Raw genomic sequence first — 15622 nt, forward strand, 5'->3', positions numbered from 1 at the left:
TTTTTTTATTTAAAGCGAGGCAGGTGCTCAGTTTACCCCCCCCCCCCCCCCCCCCCTCCCTCCCTCCTCGCTCGCCCTCTCGCTCTCTCATTTCATAGAGAAGGAACAACAATCCCTGCCAGGGCACGTCTGCGCGGTGACAGCCCCGCCCACTACTAGTCCTGTGGTTTTGCACCTGCCTCGCCACCCCTGCCACTTTGAGCGCAAAAGCCCTCCAGGAGCTCCTTCTACCTTCATTCCGCACCCAACCACTGAATCATCTCCCGTCGGGCTCTACGCAGCACGCCGCGAACAGGTACGCACCACGAGGGCTCTGTGAACACCACCCGCAGCCCCCTCCTCACCCCACCCAGCTGATGAAGACGCAGCGGTAGAACAAGAAAAGAAGAAACCCAAAGGAGAGACGGGGAATCGGTAGCCGGCGGCAGTTGCGAGGTTTTTTTCCTGACGGGAGAGAAACACGCGTGTCACGCAGGTGGGACGGCATCCAATAAGTGACAGTGGCAGCCAGGTAGTCCGCCACGCAAGAGCTCTCCCTCCGGACCTCCGCGCTCAACTTTATCCGCCGAGCTTTGCCGCGATGGCCGCCGCTGTCCTGGGGGAAGTTGGCGGGGTCTTGCACGGCATCGACGGTGTCGCGCAGGTGGGGTCGCATTTCATCCTCACGCCACTCAGGGACAGACCGACGCTTCTCGGGGAGCACTTCCTACCTGGGGACAGACTCTCCCGGAGCACCGCCGCGGATTTAACCCACCTCAAGGGGATCCTCAGGAGGAGACAGTTGTACTGCAGAACTGGGTTTCATCTGGAAATACTTCCGGACGGCACAGTGCAAGGGACGAGGAAGGACCACAGTCGTTCTGGTAAATAACGGGCTTACTTCTTATATATTTATATGAGCAAATATATTATATAGAAAGTATTTGCCGAAAGCATCCGCAGAGCGTGAACAGGAGTGATGGAAATAACACGATTTTCCTTTTTTTACATTTTAAAACGTCAAATGTATCAATTGTGTCAGTATAATTAATTATTAATGAATTATATTGACCTTATTAATATTCTTTCATCTTTGTCAAAATCTCTACTGAACAACTGTGTTTATCTTCTGCAGGTATTTTGGAATTCATAAGCCTTGCTGTAGGATTGATAAGCATTAGAGGTGTGGACAGTGGACTCTATCTGGGGATGAACGACAAAGGGGAGCTGTATGGCTCTGTAAGTACCAGCGTTGCTTGTTCATGCCGTCTAAATCCTCATTTTTGACTATGACCCACACAGCTTTTATTCAGTTCTCACGTTTGCGAGAATTTAATACTCAAGAAAATACATTTAGAAAAATAATGAAATGCTTTTCTGTTTGTGCCCCACAAGTCAGGACCACTTTTAACGTTGTGTCCTTTTGTTTTCAGGAGAAACTCTCAGCTGAGTGTGTTTTCAAGGAGCAGTTTGAGGAGAACTGGTACAACACATACTCCTCAAACCTCTACAAACACGGAGACAAAGGGACACGTTTTTTCGTGGCGTTAAACAAAGACGGGACACCAAGGGATGGGACTAAATCCAGGCGGCACCAGAAATTTACACACTTCTTGCCCAGGCCTGTGGACCCTGACCGTGTGCCAGAGCTGTACAGAGATATCCTGGGACACAGCTGAGACCTGGAGACCCGGTCCAGTTCAGGAATAGCTGCTTTAGGCCCTCGCAGGCAGGGAGCAGAGAAGAGACGAGGGACGCAGGCAGGAACCTGGCCCGTGCAGGCTGGTGGATAGCGTGCCCGACCTGCAGGGATCAAGGCACCGGGGCCTCTTGTAGGAATGCACGGGCCATCTCTCAGCAGCCCGGCAGACGGGCTAGAATGTCTGCACGCTCGACGTGAGGGGGCTGTTTCTGTCAGACGACACTAAAAAGTACCTGCGTGGAATAGGAGAGGAATGGGAAACGCAGCCCAGCGAGCAGCTCCTCTGGTCAGATGGGGATATTGGCCATGGGAATCTTTACTGCTGTACTCAAATGGTACTTTTAATTTGGGTATTGTGTCAAAAAGCGGCAGTTTGTTCAGCAGGACTTTGAAGGAATTCAGTTGTTGGGGTTTTCTTACCTGTGTCCAGACCTGTTTGAAAAGATGTAACAATTTATTTATTCATTTTAGATACATATACATATATTTATGTTTTATATTTATTTATAGAGAATATATTTTTACAGTTAAATACATCCAGTATATAGAAACACCACTAGAAACTGTATCAATTATATAAAGGCTGAGACACTGTACCTTTATGTCTTTTACTTTTAAAAAAAGGTCGGCTAGAGATCAACTGTAATGCGACCAAAAAATCTAACATACTGGCAACATTTGGGAAATATTTGAAAACAATGCATTTTATCCAAATATAGCAACTGTGAATTCATTTTTAAAGAGTCTTTGTTATAATGGCCCATTAGTTTGCACCAAACTACTGTCACTTGTGTTACAGGAGGAATCTGAAGTCAACAAACTGACAACACAAACAATAAATTGCTCAAAATGTAATCCAAATGCTTTATTCTTTTGTCATCCCACGATGCTATCCGAGATGAAGGTATAATCAGTTTATTTATGACACACATTTTTACTTTAAACACAGCAATCATGGGAAAAGTTGACTTTATCGGTTGCCTTGGTCTTTTAGAGTTTAAACATATAAACCCGCTTACGAGACCAATGTTGTCTTTCTTTATGGACCCCATTATGCCGGCAGAGAGGTCGTAGAATTGATGCACACATAAAACTTCAAAGCCTCGTCCCAGAATCCTCTGAATTTAAAAGACCATGCAACAACACCATCAGGGCCAAATAAAATCCGACCTTTAGCTCGGGCCCGATAAGGATCATGTGACCTCTGCAGACAGTTTGAGGATGATAGCCTTATTTAAATGTCTTATAAAACAAGGCAATGATGCTTTACTCACATCCTTTCTAGCTTCTGCTTCTTTGTGTTGTGTGAGATGTTTTTGATGTCCAAAGTGTTTTGTAGTTATAAGGGGGAGGTGCAAAGCGGCTGAAGTGTACTTTTTGAATAAGCCGCTGTTAGCTATGTATGTGATTGCGAGCCAGTGGGGGAGTCTTCATGGAGGCGGCCAACTCTTTTCTGTCTAGAGTGTGATGCTGGGGGACTTTCCCACCTGCCAGCCTCAGAACATCTACTACATCTATTTTTACAGTTAAATACATCCAGTATATAGAAAAAACACTAGAAACTGTATCAATTGTATAAAGACTGAGACACTGTACCTTTACGTCTTTTACTTTTAAAAAAAGGTCAGCTAGAGATCAACTGTAATACAACCAAAAATCTAACATACTGGCAACATTTGGAAAATATTTGAAAACAATGCATTTTATCCAAATATAGCAACTGTGAATTCATTTCATGTCATGACAGCCGCCCCGGAGAGCATTATAAACTGCGGCGTGCATGGACATACAACCCCCTCCGCCCCTCCTCAACAAGGTGAACACACGACATTCTATTGCAACATGAAAGGGGAGTCTGGTGCTTGTTTTTCGTGGAAAGTTGCGGTCAATTGCTCGTCTTTCTTTTGCTCACGAGAAAAGTTAACAAGCATGAAAGTGATGCAGAGCAGCTCGCCTCATTCCTGTCCCAGCTAAAGAGGGTGTGGCTGAATTACAGTTTTCCCGTGACTTTAACTGAAGGCTCTGTTTCTCATTGCAAAGAGACTAAAGTCTCAGGGCATCGCCACTCGTGCCCATGAAGAGCAGACTGTGCAAGTCAAGCAGTGTAACCCCCTCCGCTCCCCCTTTAGACATTTTGAAAGTCACCCTTTTTAAACGTGCTGGAAATCCTGACTTATGATTCCTGACGCCCAGAAGCACTCCTTGGCACTCGTTTGACCGATGTTCTCGGCGTCTACCTGGCCCTGAGACAGATGCTTTTGTTCCCCCCCCCGCTCCTCCTCCTGCAGGTGGTCGCTGAAAACACTTAAGCCTCTCATCCGCACCCACTCCGGAGGGCCGTCTCACACGCTTAACCGACGCTCCCTGACTTTCATCACCTCCTCAGCGCTGGCCTTAAAGGGCTCTCGAGGAAACCCAATCAAGTGTGTGTGTGTGTGTGTGGCATGAGTCCATGGGCAGGTGTGGAAGTCAGTGATCTTCTGTGTCTATCCTCACAGTCCAGTCAGACAGCGCAGGTGTTCCCTCAGCACTCAAGCTCTCACACTCTGATCTCAGTCCTGCTGTTTGTCAGCTGGGGACACGACTTAGGAGCAGCAGCAAGAGAAGGAGGAGGAGGGTGGAGATATAGCCGGCTTTGTTGTCTGCCCCCAATTATCAGAGAGCATAATTTCTATATTTAGAAGGCTACGTTGGGGAAGACAGGGGAGTTGCCGAGAAGCTCACCTGTTGCTCCAAAGCCGAGGCCAGTTCTAAGAGTGTGTTTGCGCAGGGATGGTTGTCTGCAGCTTTGTGTCATTTGAATCCTGCAACTATTGATTTCAGGCTCTGTGCGCACAAATTATGAGCTGCATGTGTGTTTATAGGGATTACAGCAGAAGTGTAAGTATAGCGTTATCCACTTGATACTTTTGGGCTTTCATCCCAGTCCGGAGAGAGAGAGAGAGAGAGAGAGAGAGAGAGAGAGAGAGAATCCTTCTTGTCAAATCTACAGCCAGGGGTCCAAAATATCATTCAATATCAGCTTTGCGGGCCAAAAACCGAACCATCTTGCACACTTGCTGCATTGTACTCCGGTCGAGCACAATCATTTTTCGTGTCATAGCTGAGAGAATCTTGCGGTCGGCCTTCCACGAGCGGCAATTAGAGCAACAGACCTGATTTACTGACGCTCCACATCGCAAGCTGTCAGCTCCGGGGGAAAATGTGCCCCTCTGTTTGCGTCACCATGGAGACAGAGAAAACAAGAATGTTTTCGGGGAGCAAAAGAAGAAGGGGAACTGTAATTTCTACAGTTTAGCAACAAGGCACGCATAGTGAACAACACCGCTGTGCGTTTCCAGGCCTGCAAACTGACTGAGCTCTTGTTTAACCAAAGGGATCTGACTTCACTGAGTCTGAGGAGGCGTCTGGAGCATCTGATACAGCACAAAGAGACAAACGGTACCTGGCTAAAGTCAGACTTGGTATACAAAATAGGTTTTTGACAGTGTTTTTCTTCTTCTTATCAATGTCATATTTATAAAGTATGTTAGTTCACAAAAACATTATATATATTTTTTTTTTATTAACGCAGGCACTCTACTTAATAAGTATTACATTAAGGATTCTCCCTTTTGTGCTACTTTATTTAACATTTCAGATAGGACTAACATAGTTCTTCTGAAGTTCAAGCATGTAATGATGAATTGAATATGCTACCAAAGGCGATGTGATCGGTTCATTTAAATATAAACATATAAGCATAAGAGTTTTTAACCCCCACAGCAGAACAATAATGTGTGGAATCTTTTGGGCTTTATTAGGCACAGCGCTACAGTATATATATTTCATATATATTTAACTACAACTTGATGGCTGCTTTGATTTTAAATGTATATGTTCTACAACTGCTGAAAGTAGTCCAAGTAAATATTCAAGAAGAAGAAAGAAGCATTGTCTACATTGCAAAAATCATTTATCTTCTAAAAAAGGACCCCCCGCTCCTCACATCTGCTGACCAAACCAATGTGGGAGTCCTGCTGGATCAGCCGTGTCGCCGCTTCCTCAGGCCCATGTGTCCACATTACAGAGTCACAAATTAGGTCTTGACATTTGGGCGCTATAATTGCGCCCTGAAAAGCATGAGGCATCAATTAGGCTCTCAGCACCATGGCAGATTATCCCTACAGGACATGAACGCCCTGCTGGGCTGCTGGGCCCCAAACAACTCACACACAGATCTATTTTTCTTTGTTGAACGGAATATGTTGGTAGCAATCAAGCCAATAAACATATTGGATAAATAGTTTTTATTCTTTAGTGTGCTGAGGCCGTGCTGGAGGAGTGCCAGTAGGTCTCGATTAGCAGCATAGATCTCTTTGATTTCCCAACTCTGGTGCCGCCTCACAGTTTCTACTCCCACAGGGCGAAGGGATCTTTAGGGTCAGAAAAAAGGTCAATTGGTTCATTTCCATAGCATTCTTTAAGGCTTTGGAAGCAATTCAATCAGCAGAAAAAACACTGGTTAGCAGCGTGGAATTAACAGCCGTCTTCAGCAGTGCAGCGTAGTTATAAACAAGATGGATGAATCTTACAGTGCAACATAAACTGTGTTCAGCTGGACAAATATTTGACATATGAGTTTTTAAGGCCTGAAAAAGTATTAACACTTAATGGATATAATGATCATTGGTGCATAATGGTAAAAAAAATAGGTGAAAACATAATTTCGGGGAGATTACAGACGTATTAACACAAGACAAATAAACACAATAATTCATCAACTTGAGCAACAAATGGGATTTTTTTTAAATGGGGTTTGGGAAAAGCATGATGAAAAACATGCCCATCGAGCATTTCATTTAAATCCATGTTTAGGATCCTCATCCTCCGTGCTGAAGATACTCTTGTCAGTACACACGGACGACCCATGTACTTTTTTGTGTACATAGAAAAGATTTCAGGACCGCATGCCACAAAAAAGATTCTATTTTATTGGTGGAGAATATGTGTCGAGGAACAAATGAAAGACGTGCTGCCAATAGCAATGTAAACTAGCAATTTAAATGACAGATTCATCTTAATCACTGATGCAAAGACAAAATGACAGAAAAGTTGTGGTATATTTATGTGAAAGATAACAGATTCTCTGAATTGAGGAGTAGTCTTAAAAAATAGGATGCAAGAAAAACAAGCTCTCCTTTCTTCATCAACAGATTACCTCACTATGTGAAGTCAGTGTGTCCTGATAGATCAGACAGAGTGTAATTGTCTACTTTGACCATTAGAGCGCCAAAGTAAAGTCCAGCTATGTGTAATGCTCCCTTCCTAGTTGGAGAGCACGACAGAGGAACGACAAAGGAAGACTGTACTTTCACTGCCCACCGGTGAAAGTGGAAATGGGCTTTGTTGCCCCTCAGTCAGGCGGAAAATTGCAAACCCATTTGTCATTGTGTGCCAAGGATGCAGAGGTCAGTCAATGGATTCCTCCATGACAAGCTTACGGAATCGAATGTTTTTCCACGGCCTCACCCTTTCACACCTGCACCTCCAGGTAAAATAACAAAACAAGGGGCGAAAGAGAGAAAAGAGGGCTTAGAGCGAGCGACTTAAAGACATGGGAGGGAAAAACGATACGCGGGAAGAATTTACTGTGAAACCTTGCACGTCTATTGCCCATTTCAGCTCATTTAAACCCAATATACGTTTAGCTCACAGTGGCAGATGAAATGCCAGGTATTGGCCAATGTCCAAAACCTGCAAAATACCACCAAGTAATTCCTAGCCGTGACCACAGAACATTCTTACAGACTCTTAAGCATGTTGTTTGTCATCCTCGCATTAAAACCAACTGCTAGACTTAAGCAAATTATAGAAAGACGTTTTCTCCACAGCTTGATTGACAGCTCAATCCTGCTAAGAGGTTCCGAGACTGTTTGCCGCAGATCTGATGTACAGTATGTGAAACATTAGAAAGATGCCTGAACTGATTTTAATCAGATTTCATTAAATATTTTGAGCGTGTCTCGGTGTGCACACTGTGCCCAAAACAAACGATGCAGTAATGTCTGCAGGAGATCAATAGAGATCCATATCTAAGACAAATAGGCCTCGGTTTAATTGTTTTTCTGCTTGGGTGCAGCTTAATGTGAGACCATGCTGAAGTCAAACAAATAATGTCTTATTTGACCCTGAGTAGTTACGGGCCTAGAAAGCCTTTTGTACAGGGTGCAAGGCTTGAATAATTCGGGCTACCCAAAGAGAAGCAGTGGAATCCATGAAAACTCTATTGGTGCCGCGTAAGGTGCAGCAACTTATCTCAGTGGCCCGCCGCTGCACTGCAACAGAAACCCAGAAACGTTCTTCTCCACAGAGAGCCGAGGCGACGCTAGAATTTTCAGAAGTAAGAACCATTGGGGGGTTGACATCATCAGCTGTACGTCACATGAGACGTCACAGACCGGCTAGCCATGGGGGGCAGTGAAACAAACAGCCTAGTAACTGTGACATCTCTGAGTTTAAACAGGGCTTTGCCACACGGTGCATTAACAAGTGATCCTTACATAGTTACGTTGTATTAATTACAGGGTTAAACGTGAACAAGCCCCGGCGAGTTAAGAGGCACAAGTGATCCAACAGTACCGCTTGAGTCCTGGTTGCTTTGGCGAACGCAGAGGAGCTAATGCAGACAACCTCTCCAGAGGAATCAATGTGACTCAATAGAGTAATCTGTTATGCCCATACACATGCACACATACCCATACACATACATTAGGTATGTGTGCGATTACGTAATTTAGGTTTACACAACTGTCATGATGATAATAACCGTGTCACATTTTTTTTTTCAGATGAAAGGAAAGAGATGATTGACTTTTCCGTGAATGAACCCACTGTCGTGGCTGCTCTCGCTGTGATCTCTGGGAGTGTTTGCAACGCAAAATGTTGTTGAATTTCAAACAGGAGTTGAACTGCAGAGCTCAGAGCCTCCTCCACAATAATAACCATGGGTGCTTCTGGAAGGAGGAAATTCCCAAGACACATAACTCGACTCCAGAGGCAACGCACAAACAAAGACTGTAGAGGGCTACTTATAGAGCCACCATATCAATAAAACACCTCCAAATCATGCGTGTGGCAACTGATTTCTTCTCGATTGACACACATTCGAGGTTATTCAGTCGCTCCTCAAACCAGCCTGTATTTTAGCCAAAGCCGCATTTCCCCGATATCGAACACAGCTAAAATACGCAGACGGTGATTACCTGGGGGAGTCAAGCAACACTGGTCACACGTTTTACAGTTTATTAGTGTAAATTCATACACGGTTTTTAAGAGTTTTTTTAGCCTTTATGGATAACAGAAGTATTTATCACCTGGCTGTTAGAGTAAATACAAGGGCATAGTTGAAAGCAACTTTGATTCCAAATGCAAAGGAAACTGTGAGGTAATATAGACAAAGAGTCCACTGTGTGAGGGACGGCAGTGCTGTGAGCTACAGGCTAAGATCAGCGCGCATGCTGATTTGTTGACCAGCATGAATGTTAATGTTTACCCTGTGTTCAGTGTCTGTGTAACTTTTGCTAATTAGCACTTCACACAAAGTAAAGTTGATGCTGATGGGAATGGCATCAGTTTCGCAAGTGTTGGTCATAATTTAGTAGTTGAATTAAATACTAAGACCAACGATCACTAACGTGATTATGAAAAACATGATTTTAACAGCAATCAGTCTCATGATTGTATGAAAGTGGTGACCCTACAGACTTTGCCATTTGGCCTGCAGCTAGCTGGCAAAAGATGGGATAGCTTCATTGAATGGCGTGAAAAGAGTATAATTGAATGTCTGTCTATACATTTCAGGATAAATTCTGCAAATGAGAGTTTGTGATTTCTACGTTAAGTGTTGGCTAGCTTTGCCTCCTGAAAGGAACCATGATACTTCCAGTCTACATGGAGGCAAAAGTGACCCTCGAGAATATTTGAGAAATCTTCACAGTCCAGTGAATGGTGTAACAAGAATACATAGATTAGCAGTCTTTGGAGAAAGGGGAGGGGGATGAGGGGGGTTTGAACACACTTTGGTATTCATCTCTTCCTCTGGCTCAGCAGGCATGCATACCTCTCCATGTCCCAGTAACTAATCATCATACAGATCTGAACAAGAAAAGAGTAGCTGAACACACAGGAAATATCATATTCAAGCTGTCTAGTGTTTCACCTGTGCTTCCCAAGTCCATTTCCCGTACCTTGCCCCAGAGGATGTCAGTATTGTCAGCTTCAGTGGGCAGAAATTAGTCTTCAAAGGCTCAAGACCTGACAAAATAGTTAACGGAGTCGTTTAAATGTACCAGGCTTTGAGTCGAGGGACATTTATATTCCTACATTAATGTTTGCTCCTATTGTGTCTGTTTGTCTCTTCTTCTTCTTCTTCTTCTTCTTCTTCTTCTTCTTCTTCTTCTTCTTCTTCTTCTTCTTCTTCTTCTTCTTCTTCTTCTTCTTCACTAACCCAGGTGGGCTTTTTTTTATTCTGTAAGTTGAGCACAAACCTGTTTCCACCAGGTGGGTCAGTTATGAAACCAGAAAGAAAGAAAGACACAATATGATTTAATCGTAAGGAAAGGAGACGTTTAGGATAAATGATTTCAAATATTTTACTTTCCCGGGTCAGGACAGACAGTGAACAATCAGTTTAACTGCATGGCTGAAGTTAAAGTAGAGCAGACGTTACCTTTTCAGAGAAACAAGCCCGTCAGGTAGCCCGCCTGCTCAGGAGGATCAAAGTGCCTCTCTGTGCACATTAGGAAAATACAGGGGACTCGTTTCAAGCGCTCAAAGGGCCACATCGATGCTTAGCCACACATTCCCCCTGTCAGAGGCAAACAAAGACAGTTTTTGGGGAGGAGAAAGGCATGCCATTTCCTCAACATGCCTCACCTGTGGTGACCAATCACAGTAGCAGTTCCAATCCCGAGCCCTGAAGGGAGATAGGTGAGGGTTTATGTTGTCATTGGTGGATGTTTTACATCGCGTCTAATACACCTTGCTGTTAATGTTTATTTTCACAGGGACCACCTCATTCCTTCGGCCGGACCCAGAAGGATGCAGCGTGTAATCATAACAGCATTGATAGGAGTGAGTTCAGATGTCTGCAGAGCGGCAGACGTTAAACATTCATTCAGCTTCTGCTGTGTCAACAAGCGAGCTGTCATTCTGGAAACGTTATCACGGTTTTATGCACGCACATGTATTTATTAAAGTTAATCCACAAGCGCTGCAGACACCAGAGTTCTTACTTGGTCGTTGAAATAGATTATATTCCTAGCAACGATTATAAGAACTGTGTGGAACAGAGGTTGTTTTTAATGATAGTGAAGGTGCCAGGCTCCCGAGGACAGTGCGTCATGGCTGCGCTGAGAAGTGAATAACGTGTTCTTTTATCCACCACGGCTGGCACACCTGAACAGAAAAATGTTGGAGGGTCAGTGCAGGCGAATGACGGGGAAAAAAAAGGAGAGTTGCTTACAGATGCAGATGTTTGAGTGTAGCTTTTGCTAAACAGCCAGTTGTTGACTTTGCTCGTCGTGCTCAACAAAGGATACAAAGGATCCCCGTGATTGTTTGTGGCTTCATCATTTTTAAATCACACATAGTCATTTGATCGACTGTTGATATGACAATAATGATTATTGCAGTTTTAACAACAGTATTTGAGTAAACGCGCTTCATCATTGACCCAGGTTGAAAGATAGTAATGCCTGAGACTTCGGCCTCCTCCACATTACAACACAGGAGAGCAGATTTAAATTAGAGGTGCTCACTAACTTGAAAACTGTTTCAGCAGCTATGTGTTATTTCACACACAATGCAGCAGATACTAAAACGGATCTGTTTTAACGCGGTAAGCACAAACTAATTGTCATTCCCTTCCGCTATCAGGGCGGTCGCCAAATTTTAGAGACAAGTCCTCTCAGTCATGAGGAACCGCATCACTCGTGTTAAAAATAACACGAAACAAGCCCCTCAGTCTGACAGCGAGGTAAGATCAGCCAACTTTGAAGAAATGCTGTTTTAAGGATGAAGATGCAGAATGTGAAGCTCAGGACCTCACTGCAACTCACAAATGACAGAGTGGGAGTTCCAGCCTGGAATCAGCAGAAATCATGTCGATAATAAAACAGTACTGATACTCTGAAGCTGTGAGCAGACATCTTCCCAGTCTTTTTAAAATCTATTCTACGTCTGGAAAGTAGTAAAATGCAAAAGCACTGTCTATTATCTTCATCATGAAGGCTTCTCCCTGCTGTGATGTTGTAGGGAAGAAAAGAGGAGGGGGGGAAAAGCTGATGACAGGCTACTTTCATGTTACTTATCGTGACACCCTATCAGAGCGATCTAGACGGGCCAGACAAAGTACCACCAGGTCCCGTAGCTCCGAGCAGAATCTCATCTGTTTCATCATATCTCCCCGCCTTTAGTCCTTTGGGGAGAGATGGGAGGTTGGTGGTCCACGCATTTAGACCACAGTGAAAACAGAGGAGGGAGTCTCAATGAAAGATACGTCGAGTCTTATTCAAGGGGATGCATCTATGTTTTATGAAGGACTTACAAATACAGAGCTGGACAAAATGAGAGAGAAGAAAAGCTCTGATAAACTACACACACATCGTCTCACGCAACACTTCTCAGGAGGAGATAGCCTGCTCATCTCTTAAATGGGCCTAGAGCTCGACGAGGGCGCATTTCAGGATGAATGCTACGTTCACCATTGCATTTTCCGCTGTGCATTTCAGCATAAGCAACGAAAAGCAGCAATGCCACAAATACATCAGCACACTATATTGACACACAATACCGTGTAGGCATTGCCTACGTTACCCAGGATGCATTGCGCACCTGGAGGGTCCATATCCCCTTGCATGGCTCATGCAGCGGCATCCTTGGCCTCTCCTTTATTCTGTACACCTTATTACAAGTCAGCAATAACACAGTAAAATGGGTTTCCATGTGGGTTTCCATAACTAACATGCTGCGCTCTCTCATTTTTGGAATGCCGTACAAGCAAACAGAACCAGGAAGTTCTGGCATTCTAACATACTTACTTAGTGTAGCGTGCTGAGGTTGAGGGAAAGTCATTGGTTTGCCAAACCCAGACCTTCAGTGCTATCCGGTCAGTCATTGAGTCCTTGACAGTGCTGTTAATAAAGACTACCAGCACAGAGAAGAGTACAGGTTTGGCAGGGGAGGTATGTAATTTCCTATTTTATTGTAGCTCTTGTTTAGTGCTTGTTCCTGCATGGAGCCGCAGTGGGAAACCCCGACTTCCCAAGACGGAGCACTCTGCTCCTCTGCAGCAGCGCTTCCAGGTGTCAGCTTGTGAAGCCTTAATAAAAAACAGACATTTTTCCAAGCTCGTAATGTTCAAGTGGGAAGTCTATAAATATTTCCAATGCATGCTTGATTTTTTTTGTTCCGCCTTAGTTTATTCTAGAAGTTTCTGATTATATATTTTTCCTGTTGTGGTAAATTTAGAACCATTTTGAAAATGTGCATCAAGGCAGCTGTTGTCTTTTTATCCCACTCTTTATCTCCGCTTCACTGTTAAATATAGCACAACTGGTGTAAATTAAAATATATTATACATCAAACAAATGAGACTAATTTTACACCTTTCAAGTGCGTGCTACATTGTTCAAAATCTTGGCTACAGACGCTGCAGTTCTCCGGGGAATTCTTACATGTTCAAGATAAGTACAGACTGCTCTATTCGTGAGTGCAGGGGGCCCCTTAAGGGCCCGGAGAATCTGATGTCCACAAACCCTCTCTCCTGCACTCTGACATTTTCTCAGCAGTATGAGGTTACATACGAGGAAGAAAAAAAACATCTTCATCATCTAGCCTCCTTTTTGCGAAACAAATGGCCTTCCACTCCCGTTTCTGGTGACAAAATGTCAAAAGTTCCTAGAAGGTTGCCGGCCAAACAAAGTATTCTCTAAATGAGAATGGACAGGAGCTAGTATTTTTAGATGACCTATGTATAAGCTGCTATTTTTAACCGCAGATTCTGTTGGGTTCCGTGACCTGTGACCTGTGAAGTTCTTACCGAATTTTAGAAAGGGGCAAAGAGCATAAGGTGTACTGAAGTACGTCCCCGGGATTACAAGCGTTCCAGGGTGAGAGTTTGTAACCTGCGGTAGCTGCAGGCAAGCTGGGTCACAGCCCACCCAAGGGGGAGGGAATACAGGGTCACAAAGGCTGAGGAGGATGCATGTTCCCAGACACAAGGTAGACAGCTCCAGAGCCCAAACACAAAACACAGGAAGGCACTGGCAGACATGCAGGCCGGGCCTGGTGAGTGGTTTTCTGTAAAGTTAACAAATTGGCAAAAAAAATGTGGCAACGTGTGATCCGATTTTGAATCAAAGCAGTGAAATCCGGAAAGATTACAATTTGGACAGCGCACGCCACATGGATGACAACACACTCTTGCATACTTGATGGCACCGGCTATCTGCGGGAAGAGAAGGTTATACAATCTCTAAAAAGGCGGCCATTGTTGGTCATCTTTAGCAGAAAGAATTAAAGGGAAGAAAGGCAAACCACTGGACCAATGTGGTTGCAGCCCATGAAAGAGGAGAGCACTGATGCACGAGTGAAAAGGGCCTTATGTCAAATATAATTGTCCTGTCCCGATAAGCAAGCTAGCAATGTCTGATTTGATTCCCTCCTGTTTGGCTCAAGTTACTTCCTGTCTGCTTTAACCATGTTTCCAGAGAAAATCAAGCTCCTACAGAGATTTTGGGATGTTCTGATGTCTTTGTCCATCAAAGAGCTGAATGTAATGACAGAATGTCTCATTTCCTGTTCTTCTTTTCTTTGCTTGAACCCTTATGGTAACAACATCAGCCTACCAGCATCTCTGAAGCCCACTAATTCAGATATCCGATCTTGATTGTATTATCGGTTCAATTGTTCAAGTGCAAAATCCACATACTGTGGTCTTATTGGGGTTATGTGCAGCGATATTCCCTGCGTGCACTCACTTCCTACAAACTGCGGTCAATTTACGATTTTAAGCCAAACAAACAAGAAATGATGCGTTTCTGTAAATAGTGAACTTTGGTGGCAATCAACAGCTGTGGAACAACTATCCCATATTATCCGCGCCACCGCGCCTAGAAAAAGTAAACTTGGAGAGTCAGGCACATCTTTACCTCTTTAGCATTTGAAAGGAAATAGGATTCATTTGATAATTTCTTCTGAAGTTTATTCATATAATCTAATATAATGATTCAGTCTTTGAGAACTGTGGACTAAATGCGACTGTTAGGTCCCTGTTTGGGCCGTGAGAAAATTGGCCATTCTAGAAACAATATTATCTCTCAATGCTGATTCATCAGTTGGCACGATTCCATTAAGTACACTGTATTCGCCATGAAAAGAGTAAATTGGGAATTTTTTCAGGGAGGTGTCGTAGAACAAGAGCACTTACCGGGAACGACATTCTCAACTATTATCTAGCTCGCAGCATTGTGGTTTAAAGGAACCAAATCATTACAGACCGCTAAATGAACCCGATAAGATTTGGTGCGGGCTTCTTTTTAACGACAGGATAATTCAGTTATCTTTGTATACTGCACTGTTTACCTCAGCACTACTTCACTTTTACTTTGTAACCAATATGGTAAAGATGAAAAGTCTCCAGCCTTCCACCATTCGCTTACCCACAATGCACTGCGTTTTGCCATACTTGTGTCAACTCCCTCGTGCGCTCAAAATATGATTTGTAAGTACAGAAGAATGCAAATTTGAGACCTACATTTTTCATCTTTAGCATCTGGAATTTACGGTTCTATCCTCCATGACTTTAAAAACTAGAACTAAACGGTGAAGATGGAGGAGGTTGATGTGCTTTGTGCACACGGGCCATTCTTCATCCTGTCTGCTGTCCTGAGTCGTTCC

General features: G+C 43.8%; 1 protein-coding gene across 1 annotated transcript; it reads left to right on the forward strand.

Annotated features, from left to right (window-relative positions):
- The first annotated feature begins 199 nt into the window (after positions 1–199).
- On the forward strand, positions 200–2536 carry fgf20b (fibroblast growth factor 20b). Its single transcript, XM_040174698.2, has 3 exons — positions 200–863; positions 1115–1218; positions 1413–2536. Exons 1-3 carry the CDS (start codon positions 581–583, stop codon positions 1656–1658), a joined length of 633 nt encoding a protein of 210 aa, XP_040030632.1. The 5' UTR covers positions 200–580; the 3' UTR covers positions 1659–2536.
- The last annotated feature ends 13086 nt before the right edge of the window (positions 2537–15622 follow it).

This window comes from Gasterosteus aculeatus, chromosome 4 (genome assembly GCF_964276395.1).
Source record: "Gasterosteus aculeatus chromosome 4, fGasAcu3.hap1.1, whole genome shotgun sequence".
NCBI lineage: Eukaryota > Metazoa > Chordata > Actinopteri > Perciformes > Gasterosteidae > Gasterosteus > Gasterosteus aculeatus.